Raw genomic sequence first — 20,677 nt, forward strand, 5'->3', positions numbered from 1 at the left:
CTTTTAATCAAGGATTTGAAGTTCATGATGCCAGGGAATCCATTGCTTGATACTTAATGCTCACCCTTCATGCTGATTTGGCTTTTTGAAATATGAGGAACTATCATTCAAAGACTTTCTTCCTTCCATTCTGATGGTTCTACTTTTCTGCACACCATAAATTTTCTGTAACTCGACACTGAACAGGAGGATAACAACTTTGCGAACAATCCCTTTTTGCCAGTTTCCAGATTTTCTGTATTTTATAGGTGGGGTGGTGGACTTATGAGGCATGGAACAGCATGCAACCTAATGTATCAGGCTAAGGTTCCTAGGGTAAATCTATTGATATTCTTCCTTCTTTTTTCTTTTTTTTTTTTTGAAGTTTTTTTTTTGGTGGGGGGATCATTAGCTTTATATTAGTTGGTGGAGACTATTACATATATCAGAAGGAGTGTCAAACTGGTGTCCTCTTCACTATCTAACTGAAGCCTATCATTACCGACTGAGGCAACACTTGGATGGCAAATCTAATTGATATTCTAATTTCTAAGTGCTTATCTGCTGCATTTGTCAGTCTTAGAATCAGGTTCATCCATTTTGCTCCTCACTTCTTTGGTTACAGGTCAAATGCCAGAGAAACTGAAATTTGTAGACTTTCTAGTTATCAGTGTTACGTCTTCCAAGAAGTTTCTACAATTTGCAGCAAGTCCATATCAAGGTAAGATATTGTCAGTTAAACTCCCTCTGTTGCAGAACCTTTTCTAGACCCTCAGATTATATCCTAACCAACTTCAATTTCATGAAGGTGAGATTGATTCAAAGTATGACATGCAAATTTGGATTCATAAAGTTGATAGTTATCGTTTGAATTTAATTACAAGGCCCCAAAAGCGCTGAATAAAGGATTCTGTGGTTTCTAGCAGTTCACAGTCCAAAATTATTTACGTAATGTCTCTACCAGAATTTTAAACTTGATAAACATGTTTCTTTAATTTGTTTTTTTCTTAGTACATATTAAGCTGCTTCTTAGATGATAAACCACTTGTGGACTGCCTATATTTATTGCATTGTAGTTGATTCCATTTAAGGTGTAAATTTAGACTATAAGAATTCAAAGGGTATAGATTTATGGTTTTGTAGATATGGTGCTTAAATATAAAATTAATCAGCGATTCACTTCATTTATGACCTTTGACTCATCTGAATCATTTTAGCAAGTCATCTAACTTCGTTTCAGCATCTTAATCATCACCTGAATCTGCATCAACAAAACTAGGAAGTGGTGAGGGAGGATCTTTCATCACTCGCATGCCTTCCTCATTTTCCTCTCCTGTAGAACTCGGCAATTGGTGGAGGTTGAGGAGACCCAATCTTTGCTTTTAACACCTTTTTCATCTTTCATTAACAGCCACTGTGGTCCAAGCATGGTAAAATCATCTTCCTGCCCTTTATCCTGAAACTGGCTATTGCATCGATAGTGCTTCGGATTAGTGGTCTTCTGCATCTCAAGCATCGAATTATGTTTAACTAGTACTTCGATTTTTTTTTCTCCCTTCAATATGTTTGCTTTAGAGTTGAGGGAACCCTGTTTTGTTGAGGTCCAACGGGAAGGAATACAGTTTTGCACTTGTAGTGTAGAAATGCAGAGCTTTTACCCTCAAAATGTGGAATCCAAGAAGTGTATATCCACATTTCTTTTTTCCAGTTGCTCAATCACTAAAAAGATCTTCTGTCGTGATTTTTTCCTCACCTCATCTTTGTTTAATTCTTGAAGGGATTTGAAGATGAGCAGACCTTCTATGCGCAGTATTCATCCATTAAACATTAGCAGAGGAATTTGAGGATGTCAAAATTTGATGTACATGGATGCTGCCTTTGGAACCTTTATTTCCCCATTCTTATAGGCCCTGGAATTGTGAGAGATCTTTGCTTGCCTCCATTTCAGAGCATCAATCTTTTTCGGATGACCTTCCGCCACTGATTATAAATAGGCAAATCAGCCCTCAACTTCTCCAGAGGTATTTCCTTTGTTTCTTCTCACAGCTTCTGTAGTTTTCTACCAAATTTACGTACACATTGCTTAAGGTTAAGAGGATATAGTGAGCCAAAAAGAATGCTTTAGTTCCAGAACTATGCATTACTAGCAGCTGAGCATTGGATTGTGCTACTTCTATGAGTCTTATGTGGTTCATGTATTAATCATATAATAGAGAGCTTGAGGAGGTCAAGAGGATTGTCCCTGCGTCCCTGCATACACTATGCCAATGCCAGAAGATGTGTGCACTCTACTTGCTGATCAGAGAGGGCTCCCTTGAAGTTTGGAAGAATGAGTAAGCTCTCATTCACTTACACAGGATATAGAAGCATCTGAAGGAGTTGTGTGCACTTCCAAGCGGGATATCTGCTAAGAAATCCAAGAGCGCTGTGTCTACTAGTGTATATGTAAATATGATTGTGAACATATATCTAAGGATGAAAATTTGATAAATGTTTTCATGAGTTGCAGAGATTAAGACATGTATTGTGTATGTGTTATTGGAGATCTTAGAGGTAGAAAACTCATCGGTCTACGAATGGAATGACTGTTATTCACAGGGTTTGGATCAAAACTTCTTATTACATTGTTCATAATTATGTGAAACACTATCCATCTTCCGAGCATTGTTTTAAAAAATTTGTGTGTTTCTTTGAATGTGAATCACAATATCTTATAGAAGTTTGTATTGTTCCACCTTTCTTAGAGAATGGGCTATTGGTTATTTAATTGTGATTGTACTTGATTCAGTGGATTTCTTCCCCCCAGATTCTGCTTAGGACAGTTAAATGATGAGTAAATCAGTGAAAATTCCATGCTTTTGCTTAAGCTAGTTGAAAAGGAGAAGATGCATTGACATACATGGGAGGGAGGATGGGAGAGTTTCTTCTGTTTGCCAAAATATCACATACATGCGAGAGAATGCCATTACTTGGTACAATAAATGATTGAACTCAGGCTTAAAATTTGGGATTTTTGTTGGCGATCGCTGCCCTCGAGGCCTTGATCCAAGCCAACCTAGTCTTGACCAGATTAAACCTTGCTTTTCTAATTAGTTGTAAAGAATCCAGATAACTAATGTGGAAAACATAAACTACAATTGAAAGGGAGACTTCAAAATGATAATGGAGTAATATCATTACTAAACTCATAAATATATAGTCGATGAAAAATTACATCATATACCTTTCTATTCATAAACCCACCTCTATATCACATCTATATCACATCTATATCACATCTAGATTGAATTGATACAAAGACTTTAAAAGACCAATACAAGATTTGGGCTATGGTTTACAATCCACTTGTGAACTCAGATTACAAGATAAGATTGAAAAAAAAGGCTAATTAGAGAAGGCTCTTCATTTCAATTTTGACCCTGATTCACCATACCTTTGCCTTTCTTTTGAACATGGGAATCTATAATAATAGAATGGGGAGAGACTTACAAGCCGAATGAACATTATTAAACCAATATGTTATATACATCTCTGCACCATATAATTAGGACAGGAGATATGTTTGGACACTGACAAGTGAGACCTTCTTCCTAAATATGTGTGACGTAGGGATGTGAAAGTAGTGATATCTCTCTTTTCTCTTTTTTTTTCTTTTCACAATTTAGTTGTGTTTGCTTTGCATTCATAAAAGGAATAACGCGACTAAAAATTCAACAGAGAGATGCTGCTGAGAATAAAGAGAGAGTATACTTTTGAGGCCCCAAAAAGAGAGAATGTATTTAGAACAGAAGTTTGAACCTATGACCTTTTCAAAATTTACTATCTCTAAATAAAAAATACCACCAATAGGCCAAAAGTACATCCACTCACCATTTTAATTTAAACTTTATAAAGTGACAAACCCCTCTCTAAGATTTCTTTTATATTTCAAAAGAGTTCAAATTGAAATACATAAAAAGCAAAAAAAAAAAAAAATAGAACAAAGTTATTCGATTGGTAATGAGCAATACTTTAGTTGTATAGGGATAACTTCTTATTTGAGTACGATCTTTCTAATGAGTAAAGGCTGAGATATTTGTCATGAAAAAATCTGCCGCCAAGTGGCTGGGCCAGTTACTCTTTTCCAAGGAGTGCCGAGAGATTAGTCTAGAACTAATAGGCTAGTTCAAAATCTGAATTTCGGGAAGAGCTAAGGGGTTAATTAGTCCGAAGACTGAATTTCAAGGAGAGCCAAGCGGCTGGACAGAAGACTGTCCTGAACTTAAATGTTGCAATCGACTTCTTTTACTTCCGTTGATTTTTGAAGGAGAGTAAGAAATGAAAAAGAGAAATGGACAAGCCTGAATATCTGGTACCATTCATTACTTATATAACATGAATCTGCCAAAATTTAAATTTATATTCTTCCTATAACAAATTAAGCCTTTATTCTCATAGACTTAGAAACTATCAAATCCTGAACATGAACACAATGCACACAAACAAGAACAGAAAACGTAATTTTTTTTTTTTTGGGGTAAACCAATAGAAAATTTCCAGCTGGTTCTAGGTGATGCAGCATGTTGATGATTGGACATTGCCAACTTAGACCCTGGGTTGTATTGAACTTAGCAAAGCAAGGCTTAGGTTGAGACATTATAACCCAAGAGTCAAATTGAGGGGACCTAGCAAAAAAGGCCTCAAAGTTAGGTTTAAGTTTGAAAAAACCGGTCCAATCCAAACCTGTTTCACATCTAATAACCTTTCACCCCATACAATAGTTACAAATATGAATGATACAAATGTTGGACACACACAAAATCCTTTCCCTTCAAATTTAATTTGAACATGTTTCACTAGATTTTATCCATTGGTAATTTGAATAAACTTTAAATCTCACATATGGTTGGAAACAAACTTGGGTTTGGTTTAACCCGAGCCTTCAAGCTAAAGTTTTGGAAAAATTAATCACCAATCATGTAGACAAGGTTGAAATTTTACTTGAGATACCACTACCACCAACTTGATGAGTTTAATCGTCTTTTTAGAAAAGCATAAGTGTTCATTTAAGTTGAGTAAACATGTAAAATTTAAATTTTAAAAAAGGAACAAAATATAAACCCTCATCACTCTTATTTTCTTCAATGGTATAATTTGTGTAAGTGATGTGTCTAAAATCTGCTTAGTCTTGAGATCCCTGGGGAATGACTTATAAAACAGTATTAGATGTGGCCCAACTATGGGGTTGGGAGGCCACCTCTGAAGACTAAGTCAGTTAAGGAACTGATCACAAAGCTCTGACTAGTTGCAGAGCATAAATTGAATACGAGAGTAAGGGAAGCGATTCAAATACCTCCTCTGTGTGTAGACTACTTGTTTATATAGGTTTTATCTCTGATTATCGATCGTTGGATGTGTTTATGATCTTCATTGGTGGCCGTCCGATTGGAAGGTTTTGCCTCATTTTCTCGGGGGTGGAAGTTGTTTTCATGTTTAATATGATTACCCACTCCTCAGAGTAGCAGTAACCGTTTATAACTCAATCTTCGACTAGGGTCAAAAACTGAACCGAAGGTAGACCCAGTTGGGTAATATACTATCTACAACAATAAGTTCAATAAAAAAAAAAAAAAAACCTAATTATTAAAAATTGAGACCTAGATAATTTAAGTCAGTGGGTGTTTTATATGAGTGGTTGGTTGATCCATTGAATTTTGATGAGTTACCTAACATATGTTGGTCTCATTAAAATAACTCTCCAAGGGCTTCCAATGGGCTATCATTAATTATACAAATCCTTGTTGGCTGCTAATAATTAAGTCGATGGATTGATATCAATTTGAAATTTCTACTTGTTTGCTCGTTCCTTGTGAATTCACACGCATGAGATTCCCTCTTTTTGAATTTTTTTTTCTTTCTTTTTTTTACTTGTAGATGTACTTATAGAGCTGTTCTATCAAGGTTGGGGCTTCAGTGGGCTGTAATTATGGGTTCACCAGTCATTATTGATTGGACAGAATCAGAGTAATTTGTTCCGAAGCCAACAATACATGGTCTTTGCAAAAGCTACATTATAGTGTTGATTTTGAGAGTCTGGATCAGCTTCCCGTCGGGATAGACGGCTTTATCACCATAAAAACAGGAGGGCCCAGGGGTGGGGTGATGGGAGGGTTTTTTTTATTTTTTACGGGTGGGCCCCACCATATTTGTGGTGGAAAAGCTACCGGGGAGCACAAAGTGCTCTCCGTCAGGGGTGATGATCCGAATCCTGATTTTGATGGGCTGCCTAACACAATTTGCCTGAGAAAAAAAAATTACCCTTTGTTAATTATACAATTAGGTGGTTCCCTAATCGTGCCAATATTGCTAGGCTGGCAGGTAGCACAAGTTGTATTAAAATAATATATGGTGCATGGTGTCCTAGTTTTATATCTCAATGGTTCAATAATGCAACACCTTGATCTGGATCCAGTATTACAAAATTGGGAAGAGGTTTTGCATACAAAATAATGTAGAGTAAATAACTTATTTTAATAGACTTTAAAGTCTTTTAAAAAAAAAAAAAAAAAAAAAAAGACTTCAAAGTCTTTTAATTAAGGTTTTTAATTCATCGAATCTTATTTTTTTTCTTACATTTTTAATCTCCCAAGCAATCTCCCTGTCGCTATCTGCCTATTTATATTGCATTTCAGGAATCGTTTATGAGAATTATTAGTTGGAATGGGTCGGTCTGGTTTTATTGTATATGACAAAATCACCCAATTTCATTCCGTAATTGAATGATTCCTGTAATTTTTTTTAATAGAAAATTGCTCTATAAACAATTGAGATTGGTCGGCTGGCTGCTAGCTCAAGTTGTGTTAAAATAATTTACAGTCGATGCAGAGTGGCCTAATTTTATATTTCAGTTGGTAAGGTACTGCAACGCCCAGATTTAGATCCAATGTTATAAATGTGACTTCCTCAACCCCAACTGGAGCATCTGTACCAAGAAACTAGCATTCATCTCTTTCAGGTTGTTTCTTTCTTTCTTTCCTAAATCTTCTTCTTTGCTACTTTCTGGATATCGTCACTAGCACCGACAATGGTTGATGCTATTGTTTCTAATGTCCTCGACAAATTGACCACCATCGTTTGGGATGAGATCAAGCAAGAAGTGCAATTGATTGTGGGTGTGGAGGAGGATGTTAAGAAGCTCAAATCTGCTTTTACTGCAATCCAGGATGTTCTCGACGATGCTGAAAAGAAGCAATTCATGAAAAGGTCAGTGAAACTTTGGTTACAGGATTTGAAGGATGTAGCCTATGACATCGAGGATGTCTTGGATGAGTGGAACACTGCGATTCTCAAATCACAACTAGAGCAACGGAGATCAAGAGTTGACGATGATGCTCGTCGGACCAACTCTGGTAGTACTTCTAAGAAGGTATGCCTCGGCAACTTGTTTTCTCTTCCTTCCTGTTGCTTTCCGGTGAAGCAAGTTGGTTTGCGCCATCACACTGGCAGTAGGATAAAAATGATAAATGAAAAGATGGTTGAAATTGCTAAGTCTCGAGAGCAATTTGATTTTATTCGTAAAACTACTACTATAAGTAGCAACGCTGAAATACATGACAAAGAGTCAAAAAGTATATTAGAAACTAGCTCCTCCGTTGATGTCTCAGAGGTGTTTGGCCGTGACGATGATAGAGCTACAATAATAAGCAAGTTGCTGGGAGAGGGTAGCAGTAGCCAACAACAACTAGTGGTTCCTGCTAGTACAATCCCTGTCATCTGCATTGTGGGGATGGGCGGACTAGGTAAAACCACACTTGCACAATTTGTTTTCAATGAAGAAAGGGTGGTGAATCATTTTGAAAAGAGAGTGTGGGTACATGTGGGATCCCAAGCCTTTGATAAAAAGAAGGTTGCCATCGATATTATTAGAGAAATTGGGGGTAGTGGAGACTCCATCAACCAATTAGATGGTGATTATAATAATAATACATGGCAATCCATGCATGATCAACTGAACAAGTCCGTTAATGGAAAGCATTTCCTCCTCGTTTTGGACGATGTCTGGAATGAGAATTCAAGGGAATGGGACCCATTAAGGATATCCCTCAAACATGGTTCTCCAGGAAGCACAATCATCGTCACAACACGCAAATTAGAAGTTGCAAACATGATGGGTGCAACTTATATCTATAATTTGAATATATTGTCTAAGGAAGCTTGTTGGTCATTATTAAGAAGCTATGCTTTTGTTGGAAGGCAAGAAGAAGAGTGCAATAAGTTGGAAGAAACTGGTAGGAAACTTGCAGAGAAATGTAAGGGATTGCCACTTTCTATAAGGACTCTCGGAGGTGTTTTGCGTTCTAAAAACTCTAGGCAAGATTGGCAAAGTGTGTTGGACAATGATCTGTGGAATGTTATATCCACTAATGGTCAAATTTTGCCTTCCCTACTGATAAGCTATAATGAGTTAGATCCTTATTTGAAACAATGCTTTGCATATTGTTCACACATCCCGAGAGGTTATCTATTGGGCAAACAAGGCATGATCATTAAATGGATGGGACAAGGCTTTCTTAGTGACCATACTGGTGATTTATTTACAGTGGGTGAAGAGTACTTCAATCATTTGGTTAAACGCTCATTTTTTCAGAAAAATGTTACAGAATCAAGTGGCTCGTCAAAGTATTACAACATGCATGATTTGATATATGATTTTGCGAAATCCCTTGAAGAGAATGCATGCATTTCTTTGGAAATTAGAGATACTACTAGAACTGAGAAACTCAGTAGTAGAGCCCGTCATTTATCTCTAGTTTTAGAAGGGATAAAAGAAATTCCTTCTTTCATTTATGAAGCAAAAAATCTACGTACTTTTCAAGTCTGTGGAAGGATTCCCAAAATTTCCTCTGAGTTGTTTTGTCACCTAACGTGCTTGAGGACTCTAGATTTGTCTCATACTTACCTCGAAGAGCTTCCAAATGAAATAGAGAAGCTGATACATCTAAGGTACCTTAACTTGTCCGACTCAAGATTTGAAGAGTTACCTAAATCAGTGACTGGTCTACATAATTTGCAAACATTATTGCTTTACAGCTGCTCAAATCTTTGTAAACTACCCGAAGGAATTGGGGAAATGATCAATTTGGTAGCGCTTAGATTGACAGAATGTCGAAAATTAAGTTATCTACCAAAAGGAATTGGGAGATTAATCAAACTGCGTGAGTTAACAAACTTCATTATTGGTAGTGGTGGTGGGGTAGAAAGGGAGGGATGTAAGATTGCAGAACTTAAAGATCTCAACTTCCTCCACGATGCTCTTCAGATAATAAGTCTGGTAAGAGTGGAAAATGGTAGTGATGCTGAGATGGCATGCTTGAAGGATAAGCAACACCTTCGTGCTCTGTATTTCTATTTTGGTCAATATACCGGTATTGCACGAGTTGATGATGGTAGTGATGATGAAGGAGAAGAAGAAGAAGAAGAAGAAGAAGAAGTCCAAGAAGTCGAAGAAGGAGGAGGGGAAGAACTAGAACAGGTTGATGGAGGAGGTAAAACAGAAGAAAAACGAGATGATGAAGGAGGAGAAGAAGAAGAGGAAGAAGGAAAAGATATGTTGTTGTGGAGGAGGAGGATGGAGGATGTGCTGGAAGGTCTCAAACCGCATCCAAACATTGAGAAACTATCAATCATTGACTACCCCGGTGTTACGTTCCCTAATTGGATAGCTAGTCCGACAGAGTGCATCAATTTTTCCAATATGGTGTTCTTGGAACTTTGTAATTGCACAAAATGTAAGCAAGTTGCCTTCTACTCGAGGAAACTGCCATCTCTTGAAACCCTTGTAATAATAGGAATGGATGTGGTGAAATTGATGGGCGTAGAGTTTTTTGGAATCAAGGATGATGATGGGGTTGACACAATTGCGTTTCCAAAGTTGAAAGTGTTTCAGTTGAGTAGCATGTCATATTTGGAAGAGTGGGATGTGAGGGTACAACAAGCAGTAGAAGATGGGAAGCATAAAGCAGCAGTAGTAGGGTTCATCTTTATGCCATGTCTTCAGTATCTTCATCTAAATGGTCTGCCCAAGTTAAGGTCGATTCCACAACACCTTACCCAGTCGACGTCAATAAGGAAATTGGTGATATGGTCTTGTCCAAACTTGACTTGGACGTTGTCAACTCCATCACTCTCCCATCTTCCTCCTTCATTTCCACATGTTGAGGAGTTGATTTTAAAAGAAGACGCAGGTTCACTTTCAAAGTCATTGTTGTTGTTCCCTAAGCTCAAGTTACTACGTGTGAGGGTATCACGGCACTCCTCATTACCTCGAGGCTTAGGGCAGCTCACATCACTAGAGGTTCTGGATATCCGAACCTGTTCCAAGATCAAGTCCATAATACCTCAGGGGGAGGAGGAGGGAGTGTTGCAGCATCTCCCCGCACTCCGAGAGTTGAAAATCATGAGGTGTCTTTCCTTGAGACAAAGTTGCCAAAAAGAAATCGGTAATGATTGGAGCAAGATATCTCACATCCCAAACATCTTCATTGATGGCAAGAAGATCAAGTAATAATTGAGGATGACAAACACCAAGAGAATAACTAGTGCACTCCACAGGGGAACTAAAGGTAATTTTGCTTCCAGTTGTCTCTACATTTCTTCCCATTTCTGGATTTGTTGTTTAATTCGTTCTTTTGTTTTAGGTGTTTGAGGCTCAAGATACTGAAGAATCTACATACATGTGGAGATTTCAAATTGATCAGGTCAACCTACTGTAAACTATTAGTTTTCTTCTTTATTTTCAATCCTCAATCTCGATTTGTCTGCTTCTGATTTGCAATTTGCATATTTTAATTAACATGTATAGAGATCTATATATTTTTTTTATTTGCCACACCAACTATCTTGCAATGATCTTGGAATTTTTGTGTTCCTGAGCTCGAGAGAGTTTTTGGCTTTATTTCTCCACAATCCTTTTCTGAAGTATTGGTTGTTCTAATTAGGGATTTGAAGTTCAAGATACTAGGGAATTCAGTGCTACGTACCTAATGCACTCTACTCTGATGGGTTTACTTTTCTGCACATCTTGGTGCCAAAGCTCAAATGCTAAATGATCTTCTGTAACTCAAAGGTGAACTAGAGCTTTAATCCGTTTTCTCTGTGCCTGGTGAACTCAGGAGGCATGAAAATGCATGCAAATCTAATGAACTAGGCTAAAGGTTACACGGGTAAATCTTGATCAATCGATATTCTTGCTGCTTTTTGTTGCATTTGTTGTTTTTAGAAACAGGTTATCCATTTCTCTTCCTCCCTTCTTTAAAAGAAAATAGGTTTATGTTATTCTAATGATAGACCTTTTAAAAACTCAAGATAACAGGTAGCTCACTCGATTCTATTTTCCTGAGTTTCTCTCGACCAAATTAAATATAGAATAACATAAACCTGTTTATCCATTTGTCCCTTTTAAAAACTTTTATACAATAACTTGATGTCGGGGAACTCTCTCGATTCTATGGCATCATCAATGATCTTGGAGTTTCTAGTTCCTGAGGTTGAGAGAGTTTTAATTAGGGATTTGAAGTTCAGGATGCCAGAATTTCAATGCTTGATATCTAATGCTCACCCTGTTTGCCAATGTTTTGGCTGTTTCAAATATGAGAAACTATCATTCAAAGACTTTCTTCCTTCCATTCTGAGGGTTTTACTTTTCTGCACATCATAATTTTCTGCAACTCGGAGCTGAACTGGAGGATAAAAAACTTTTAAGATCAACCCTTTTTGCCAATTTCCAGAATTTCTTTGTTTTCTATGTGGTGTGGTGAACTCATGAAGCATTGAAGAGCATGCAACCTAATGTATCAGGGTAAATTGAATTGATATTCTTGCTATTTACTCTGTTGAATTTGTTATTTTCATAAACAAATTATCCATTTGTGCTCCTCCCTTCCTTTGGTTACAGGCCAATGCCAGAGACACTTCTAATTGCTTCCAATGATCCAGAAAAATTCAGATCTATAGACTCTGCAGATATCAATGTTATCTTTTCTAAAAAGCTCCAACAATTTGCAGCAAGCCCGAATCAATGTAATATGTTTCTGTCTAAACCCCTTTTCCCATTCCATGTCCTAAATGCTTAGATTCACATGCATTGGTTTCTCGGTCTTATTCATTTCTAACATTCTGTTTTACACTTCTGTTGCAGAACCTTTTCTGGAGCTTTAGGCTTGTATCTTAACCAACTTTGATTCATGAAGGTGAGATTTTGATTTATACAAAGTATGAGATCTAAATTTCAATTTAACAAGCTTATACTTACCTTATGGATTTAAATACAAAGCCTCAAAAGGACTAAATAAGGATTTCACAATTTCCAGGAATCAGTGGAATCTCACCTCCTCCTTTAGGCCTTCCAAGCATGGTAACACCATCTTCCTCACCTTTGTCATGAAACTAGCTATTGCTTCGGTTTGATCATTCCCATTACTAGAAACAGATTTTTCTCATCGTCTATGGGTTCAGCTGCATTGGTAGTGCTTCCATCGATGACCTGCTTCTCATCATGTTTAACCTCTTGAATTTTTTTTCCTTCAATATGCTTGCTTTAGAGTCCAAGGAACCCTGTTTCTTTGGGGTTCAATGGGTGGAGATACACTTGGATGTGGATTTCAGTAAGTGTATACCAAAATTATCCACATTCTTTTATTTCATTTAGCTCAGACAAGGAAAAGTCTTCAATTGTAATTTTCCCCACCTCATCTTTGTTTAATTCTTGAAGAGATCGATTGTAGCTGATCTCGCCTTTCTATGCTGCAGTTTTCTTGCTTTCAACATTAACAGAGGAATTTGAGGATGCTAGTATTTAATGTACATGGATGCTGCCTTTGGAACCTTTATTTCCCATTTCTTGTACACCCTGGGATTAAGAGAGATCTTTGCTTGCCTCCATTACAGTGCATCAATCTTTTCCTATTGACAGAAGCAGAGAATAAATGTTTGATGAACTTACCTGTGAACCTCTCTATGCTGGTGTCGACTGGGTCTTGTCCAAGGATAATTCTCCAGAAGAGCTCTTTTCCACATCAATTACAAATAGGCTGGCAGCCCTCAACTTCTCCGTAAGTATTTTCTTGTTTGTTTCCACAGCTTTTGCACTTTTCACCCGAATTTTATCGCACACTACTCAAGGCTAAGAGAATATAATTAGCCAAAATTTATGCTTAATACCAATGGTATGTATTACTTCTATGGGTCTTATGTGTATTCATGTTGTGTTAATCATAGAACAGAGAGCTTGAGGAGATCAGAAGGATTGTCCCTGCCTCCCTACATCCTTGCTTATACAACTCCAATGCTAGAAGATTCGTGTCCTCTGCTTATTGATTAGCAAGGGCGCCCATCAAAGTTTGGAAGGATGAGCAATCAAGTATATATATATTCAAAGACTTTGAAGATTCTGGAGGAGTTATATATATATGCACTTCCAAGCCTGATATCTGCTAGACTTGTTCATGTAACATAAATCAAGTATGAAATCGTAAGTAATGGGACTGATACCCATTAAGTCATGAAGTATGTGAAAGAAATCCTAGACTTGTCTCTACTATCATACATGGAAATATGATTGTGTACATATATGTGAGGAAAAAAATTCCTTGAATGTTTTCATTAATAGCAAAGAATTAAGGTTTTGTATGTGTATTTTTGGAGATCTTAGTGATAGAAAACTCATCAGTCTACCAATGGAATGACTGTTATTCACAGTTATTATTTGACCCAAAAAAAAAGTTAATAACATATTTAAAATTCAACCTTAATTGTAGACCGCAACAAACTATCCAAATTTTAGGTAATTTAAAAAAATTAAATTAAAAGAGAAATCCTAGGTTATAATTGAAAGATTCTAATTCAATGACCTTAAATATGATGGTGTGTAATCCCTACCAGCTACAGCCCCTTAATTGATTTTGTATGCAATTACATAAATTGTATCAACACTTAACATTGACTTTAATTACATAGATGGTTTAAGATGAACTTACCGATCCCACATATGATGGCTTCCAATCCCATCCTTCTATTGGAGTATAAGTGGAGACAGATCTTCAACCTTCATCCACCTAAGACCAAGAACAAGTGAAAGAATGCAAATGGATCAACAGTTTTATGCTTTTTTTATATATAGAGAATGGAGATACTACATATGCCATCAACAAAAATGTAAACTGATCAATAGTTGGTAATTTTTTTACTGTATTATTGTGAAATTAATTGGAATCATTTCCTCTTTGAATAGACATTTTCAGACCAAGACAATTAATGGAGTACATTTTGCAACTCTTCCTGGTTCACCCACTTAATTTTGGAGACTCTCTTGCTTAGGCCCTGGGGAAATTCCAAAGCTCAATTTACGTAGAAGCTTGCCTCTTTCCTTCTGAAGGGGTCTTTTTCTCTATAGGTGATTCTGCTTCGTTTACTTTTGACAAAATGGAAGGGATGCAAGGGATGCTATATACTAAGCGAAATAATCTTCCCTATTTTCTCCTTTCAATCTCAGTATAACCACCATTGAAGCAATGCTCAAAAACAATTAGCTTTTAAACAAACGTTTTGTACTACCTAGAATGGTCTGTGAGGGGTTTCCCCATCATTAATTGAGTGTGTACTTGATGGTATTACAAGTACAACAGATCTCCCACATCTCTAAAAACCCACCTTTTCAAATCCTGCAATCACTGATCTACTCTTTCTACAACATAAAATCTAGCAAGCATTAACACTGAGTGATGTTTTAATCCCTCAAATGACAAATGAATATCCAACAACAGCACCAGCAGACTGCTGCCAGAACAGAGCATAGACAATTAGAAGGAAAGTACATCAGTGAATCTTCACAGCAAATTCTTCGGAATTGAGAAACCATGTCTCTTATGTTAACACACTTACGCTGGTTCACCGAGCTGGCTTGGCTTGAACTAGTTGGCCTATCACCCAAGGCCACCAAAATAGCCCAAAAGGAATTACATTGGCTAGAATAGCCAGCCATGTTACAATAAAGAAATATTTCTGAAACAACCATTCTGGGATGTCTGATATAGTTAGTTTAGACCAAGAACCCTGTAAATAAGGCCACCAAAATATATCGATTATCTCCAAAAGGTGAATACAACCTAGTATTGAAGAAAGAGAGAAATGTGCTAACATGAATGGGCAGACAAACGGATGCACCATCCCACTTAGTACTCTTTTAACAACAATCATCCAACCTAACAGATATACCTTGACATTAAGGAGAGTGGGAATACAAGAGATACCCAGAAGCTCATTCACCCAAGTAGCCAAGGAATGAATCAACAGGGGCTAAGAATTATCTTCTGCCTGCTTCCGCATTCAGACACAACAGCCAAGCTGCCACATGAAATTTGAACTAATCTTTAAACAAAGATACAAACAGGTCACAAAGTTAGAAGAGTTTATACCACAGTACTAGAATATTTCACAGATTCAATCAATCTTCTCTGATCAAAAGGCCAAAGGATTAAAATTTTCATGCATATTTTGATGCCCAAAAAATAACGAGGGGCAAAATCAAGATGTAACGAAAACAGACCACAGTGGAAAAAAAGGAAATATGATAACTTGCCTGAAAGATACAACAAAATATAAATTGAACTATAAACTACAGTATACAGCCGCGCAAGAGCTACAATCCGCCCATATGAGAAAGCCGAAAAAATAGATTCTTAATTTAAAAGCTTTGTTCTATTACAAATTAGTTTATCCGTCTCCTCTTGCGTGCTGGAGGAGACCCTCCATCTACATCTAATGAGACAACCAGACCATTTCTTCTCCGCCTCCTAGGAGGAGCATGGGAAGAACCCACACTATTTCGTTCTGCAGGAGCATCAAAATGCAGTCCAGCATCACCCTGTATCACAGCCATTGTGCTTGAAGCAGAAGCAGCTTGATCTGCAGCTACAACTGCCTCCCGAGGACCCTGTACAGTTGCAATATTAGTAACCCGAGGGCTTGCTGACGTTGAGGCCCCAGAATGGTTACCACTGCTTCCCACTCTCACACTAGAAACATCAGCAGCTATTGGAGCAAATCTATCAGTCGAAGTAGAACTAAAGAAACCATGTTGAGCCGACGAAATAATCCCATGTCGTGAAAGACCAGGGGAAGAGCTTATAGGTCCACCTCCATGAAACAGATTGGTAGTGGAGCTACCACTGCGGGCATGGGCATGGTCTGAATCCAACTCACTAGCGTTGCGAGAAGGTCCACTTCCCAACAAGTGTATCAGATTTCGTAAGTTCTCTGCCCTGTGTATGTTCTCTGCCCTGTGCAGATTCTCCGCCCTATTTGAATTTTCCGCACTTCGAAGTCGCTGAACCTCAATCAGCCTAGTCAAGGCCCGATGGTGGTTAGCTGCATTAATAACTCCATGCAGAGCCGGATCCCCCGCCTATCAGTCCTGTTCTCATTTTGCCTTTCTTCACCTTGTATAACTCTCCGTGATAGACGTTCTTCCATGGATCTCCTTATATAAGGTCTCCGCATACTCTGCCTCAAACTCTCATACCTTTGCCCACGGGGCCTGGGTGGTATCTTCAAAGCTGAATCCCCATCTTCCTCTCTCTTCTTGTCAGACTCCATTCCTGAACTCCCCCGACCATAGATAGGAATCAGTTTGGCCTCAATGACCTGTCCTTTGCATACAGGACATTCTTTATGATCACAGTGCAGATGCAGCCATTGGTATAAACATGGCCAGCAAAATAAATGACCGCAAGAAGTAACTACCGGCTCCTTGGCTACATCCAAACAGATATTGCAATCAAAGTTAGCACCAACACTATTTTGCTCCTTTTCCTCTTCCAAATCCTCAGCAGCATGACCTTCCAAACTTGTTTTTTGTGCATCACAGTGAGCTTCAGGAGATCTTTCAACCGGGGTCTCATCATTATCAGAGTGATGACTTCCCGAAGAAATGGCACCCAAATCAGCACGAAATCTGTATGGAATTGATGACCTGAACCTCCTCCTAAATTGATGAGTCGATTCAATTGATTCAATCAATCTCCGGAAACGAACTTGAGGATATTGAAGAAACTCCCGACGCAGAGCTTCCCTAGTTTGTGTAGCTGTTTGATATGCAACAAAACCCATCCCTTCGGATAATGCATCAGTGTGGACTTCAGTAGTTGGGATATCAGGGATATAGGGGGGATCATTATCTTGAATCAGTTGCTCATCGAGATCATGAGCGGGAGAGAATGATGCTGGGACATAGGTGGGTGAATGTGGGGCATATTCAGCATGGTTAATGTCCTCAGGAAACCATTGTTCATCATCATGCTCGACGGCTGAACCTGGGATATAGACAGGAGAGTAAGGTGCATGATCAATTGGCTCTGTTAAATCATCACTTTGAGGTCCTAGCCCAGCTTCTGCAATGGGGGAAACAGGAATAAATGATGGAGAGTAAGGGTTATACTCAAGATGAGACCTTCCTTCATGAACATGTAGTTCATCACTAGGATCGATTGGCAGTGCAACAGAAGTAAAAGCCGGTTGTGGGCGGTAATCAGAATACTCAAAAGGTGAATTCTCATCAGGGTCAAGGCGTTCAACAACCTGAGGATTAGGGGAGTATGAAGCATGAGATGGCGAATATGGAGCATGAGAATCAGAAGCCTCTACGTAACCAGACATCTCAGTTGAGCCTTGAATTTCGCCTTCACCTGGTATTGGTAAGGACCCAAGTGAAAGATCAGAACCAAGATCCGGTTCTGCTCGCCGAGGTGATCGAGGTAGACCCAAATACAAATTCAAATCCATTCTCCTGTTTTGATCTTCGGTTCCATCATAGGCCATTGGTAACCAAACTCAAAAACCCTTAATACCCAAATCCTCCCTTCCTTGGTTCCTTCAGTTCCTAATTTCAATTAGAAACAACAGAAGCTCGGAACCCTAAAATTTCATCATCAAAGGGAAACAAAAAAGGAACAAAACCCTAGTTCATTTCAGCTTCGGAAATAGAAAATTCATCAAATTTCAAGAGCCCAGAAGCGAAAAACCATAGCGAACCAAAAGGGTTTGTTACTTTCTATTCTGAAGAAGCAAATAAAACCCTAACCATTCAAAACCCAAATCCCATTACCCTATCCAGCGATTCGTACCTGTGGAGTAAAGAAGAAGCGAAGAACAATGGCGAAATCATAGGGGACTGATGCAGACCCTCAAATTCGGTCGTTCCCTCAGCTTCTTCTGAAGAACACGCTAAGGATTTACAAATTCCTCGCTTCCTTCAACGACTGGGAACTCGAACGACGCCACTGGAAGAGCTATACTTTCATCTTTTTTCAATTTTCCCCCACGACTTTAATGTATTTTTAATAGAGGTTTCCTTATAAGTAATAACAAGGGAAGGGTGTTTTTGCAATTTAAACAATTTTATATATGAAAATCAAATTGTCTAAAATGGACTATACTTAATGCCAATGTCAAATTCAATCATTTACACAATAATATTTGAAGGTTAAAAACATTTCATGTATGGTAATGAATCCCTAATCCCCACTATTGTTCAACCATTCTTTGTATTTAGGGTGTCAATTTGGTAGAAAAATGATATTTAGTTCAGTGTATAATAAATTTACCTATGTATCATTATTATAGACAAAACAGTCAACTATGTCATCTCAATATCGTCTTACATTTATTCAGTACGGCATGGTACAATATAAAAGACATAGCTTCGATTTAGGTAAAAGTACACAAAATGGATACACACCCTTGTATTGGACGTGTTGTGTAAACATTGGGAGAAAAAAGTATCTTTACACTGAGCCATACACCAGAATGCATAACCCTACCACCCTGCCATCGGTGAAGTGAAAATCATCATCTACGCTAATATCATTGCATGAGTTTTGATTTTTTTTGGGTAAAAATAATTATTATTTATTAAAAACTAAAAGGAAATACAAAGTTAACCACATGTTAACATAAGTGAATGCATATATCCAACATCCAGGAGTGGAATTTGATTGAACTGTCATGCATGTGATAGATCTTCATCAAAATCTTCTTCTATGCATAGTGAAAATCAGTAGATACGTTTCCTTGGTGTGTTGACCACATTAAATCTCTATTGTTATCTTGATTTGTTTCTATTTTATGTCGTAGTTTCCTGGTGGTTGTTCTAAACATATAATGTATCTCTTATTGCCTCGTACACATATCAACTCCTTGTATTTCTAACCTAAATACAGAATTATTAAGATCTTTAACCTATTGAATATCTAATCCAACCCTCCCATCTTTGTCTCCACTCCTTTTATCTGTAGCTTCACCATACCTGCCTGCTTTGACAAGAAATGGCCTATTTGTATTCTCACTTAATCCTCAGGCCTTAAGACAGTAGTAAAACTTAACAAGGTTGTAAAACCAATTCAAAACTCATTATGTTATCCTTCATTTCAGTCCCCTTTCTCTCAACTCAAAGTTTATTTTGCAACTATTGCATCCATTAGTTATTCTGGAGAGGAAGTTTCTAATTTGGCTAGAAAGTTTGAATCACACACCTGGGCTCTGCTTGTGCCGAAGCCTTCTGCACTGGGCTGTCCTTTTTAAGTCATTGCGAGGTTCAGCCAGAGGAAGAGATTCTTGTTTGCTAGGTTTTATTTGTCAAATCTTGTGAATTTAAGACAGGAAGTTGCAGCATTTAGTTATGTGATTCACTAAACCAGAACTTAACTTTCTGAAATCGCTGCTTCTGCAACTTACATTGATATGAAGTTGATTTCCCTTTTCTCTTGCTAGGTAGAAACACCACCTCAGAACTAGTGATCAGATAGATCCCCAAGTGTATGGATTGCCGAGTCTAACTTTCCATCACAGGCTAAAAGGAAATGCTGCAGTGACCAAAAAAATCTGAAATGGGGATTTATCCATCTTTGATCTAATCCTAGATTATTGAAGACATGGCTGAATTATTAGTGCCCAATAATATTATATGATAAGAGGCTACATTGTCTTAGAATAGTGGTAAATAATATTAGTAGCCCTGATTATTTCACTTTGCACTTGATTTCAAAATACCTTCACTGTTCTACTCTATTTTGGTACCAACCCTAACACTCATGCAACTTCTATAAATGAACCAGGAAATGCGTTGTCACCAGGGGAATGCAGACAAATTTTATCCAGAACCCAAAAAGAGGCCAGGGAAGTGGTTGGAAAAATCTAACTTGCAGGGAGTAGGGCTTCATTGAATGAACAAAGGTTGCAGGAAGAGCTATTAAAGAGGGTAATAGAGAACCTGGGTTTGTTTCAGTTCCAGCAGTAGAATCAGGGGAAAGGAGTCCTGAAACAAGGTCTGTCAATGAACGGGATTAATTCAGATATAATATGTAATCTTAGTAACTCTGGTTGTGCATGCAATATCAATCAAACTCACCAATTCAGTAAGACATGATATAATGCTAATTTCTCAACAAAAAAAAGATTTAAAGATTCCAACTTGTTCAATTATATAATCTGTAGCTTCTGAAAGCTTACATAGTTCTGAAAGCTTACTTTGAACTTTGTCAAATACTAGTATAAAATAGTACAAGAATTCGCACATAGGCCAAAGAAACTTGGTCGGTACAGGGAGAAATTTGTATTCTTTATGCTTCAACAGAATTAACAATACATAGTGTGCTTCATTGGATCATAT

The 20,677-nt window shown here is 37.7% G+C and overlaps 2 protein-coding genes and 1 long non-coding RNA gene across 9 annotated transcripts; 2 read left to right on the plus strand and 1 right to left on the minus strand.

The window, feature by feature from the left end:
* The first annotated feature begins 615 nt into the window (after positions 1–615).
* Positions 616–2,389, plus strand: LOC149000054 (uncharacterized). The gene is made up of 3 exons (XR_016170686.1): positions 616–700; positions 1,757–2,000; positions 2,193–2,389. It is a non-coding gene; the product is annotated as an uncharacterized LOC149000054 (long non-coding RNA).
* A 4,570-nt stretch (positions 2,390–6,959) lies between these two features.
* Positions 6,960–14,051, plus strand: LOC149000055 (disease resistance protein RGA2-like). 7 transcript variants are annotated; one of them, XM_089140341.1, is made up of 7 exons: positions 6,960–10,580; positions 10,656–10,715; positions 10,956–11,815; positions 11,912–12,036; positions 12,155–12,206; positions 12,327–13,067; positions 13,234–14,051. In XM_089140341.1, the coding sequence occupies exon 1, from the start codon at positions 7,043–7,045 to the stop codon at positions 10,520–10,522; it is 3,480 nt and encodes a 1,159-aa protein (XP_088996467.1). In that variant the 5' UTR covers positions 6,960–7,042; the 3' UTR covers positions 10,523–10,580; positions 10,656–10,715; positions 10,956–11,815; positions 11,912–12,036; positions 12,155–12,206; positions 12,327–13,067; positions 13,234–14,051. The 7 variants fall into 7 exon arrangements, with proteins under 7 accessions (XP_088996467.1, XP_088996472.1, XP_088996469.1 ...); XM_089140346.1 differs by having other exon boundaries at positions 10,956–12,036; positions 12,327–12,370; positions 12,904–13,067; positions 13,234–14,050; XM_089140343.1 differs by having other exon boundaries at positions 10,956–11,083; positions 11,745–12,036; positions 13,234–14,049.
* An 838-nt stretch (positions 14,052–14,889) lies between these two features.
* Positions 14,890–18,321, minus strand: LOC149000056 (uncharacterized). Its single transcript, XM_089140839.1, has 2 exons — positions 18,135–18,321; positions 14,890–17,925 (listed from the first exon to the last, which is right to left on the minus strand). The coding sequence occupies exon 2, from the start codon at positions 17,827–17,829 to the stop codon at positions 16,360–16,362; it is 1,470 nt and encodes a 489-aa protein (XP_088996965.1). The 5' UTR covers positions 17,830–17,925; positions 18,135–18,321; the 3' UTR covers positions 14,890–16,359.
* Positions 18,322–20,677: the final 2,356 nt, after the last annotated feature.

Source organism: Hakea prostrata, chromosome 11, assembly GCF_041222555.1.
Source record: "Hakea prostrata isolate BN-2017 chromosome 11, UWA_Hpros_2, whole genome shotgun sequence".
Classification (NCBI taxonomy): Eukaryota; Viridiplantae; Streptophyta; class Magnoliopsida; order Proteales; family Proteaceae; genus Hakea; species Hakea prostrata.

What these genes read in the sequence shown, in the direction of transcription:
- LOC149000055 (XM_089140340.1), top strand. Translation starts at nt 7,043, where the DNA reads ATGGTTGATGCTATTGTTTCTAATGTCCTCGACAAATTGACCACCATC.
- LOC149000056 (XM_089140839.1), bottom strand. Translation starts at nt 17,829, where the DNA reads ATGGCCTATGATGGAACCGAAGATCAAAACAGGAGAATGGATTTGAAT.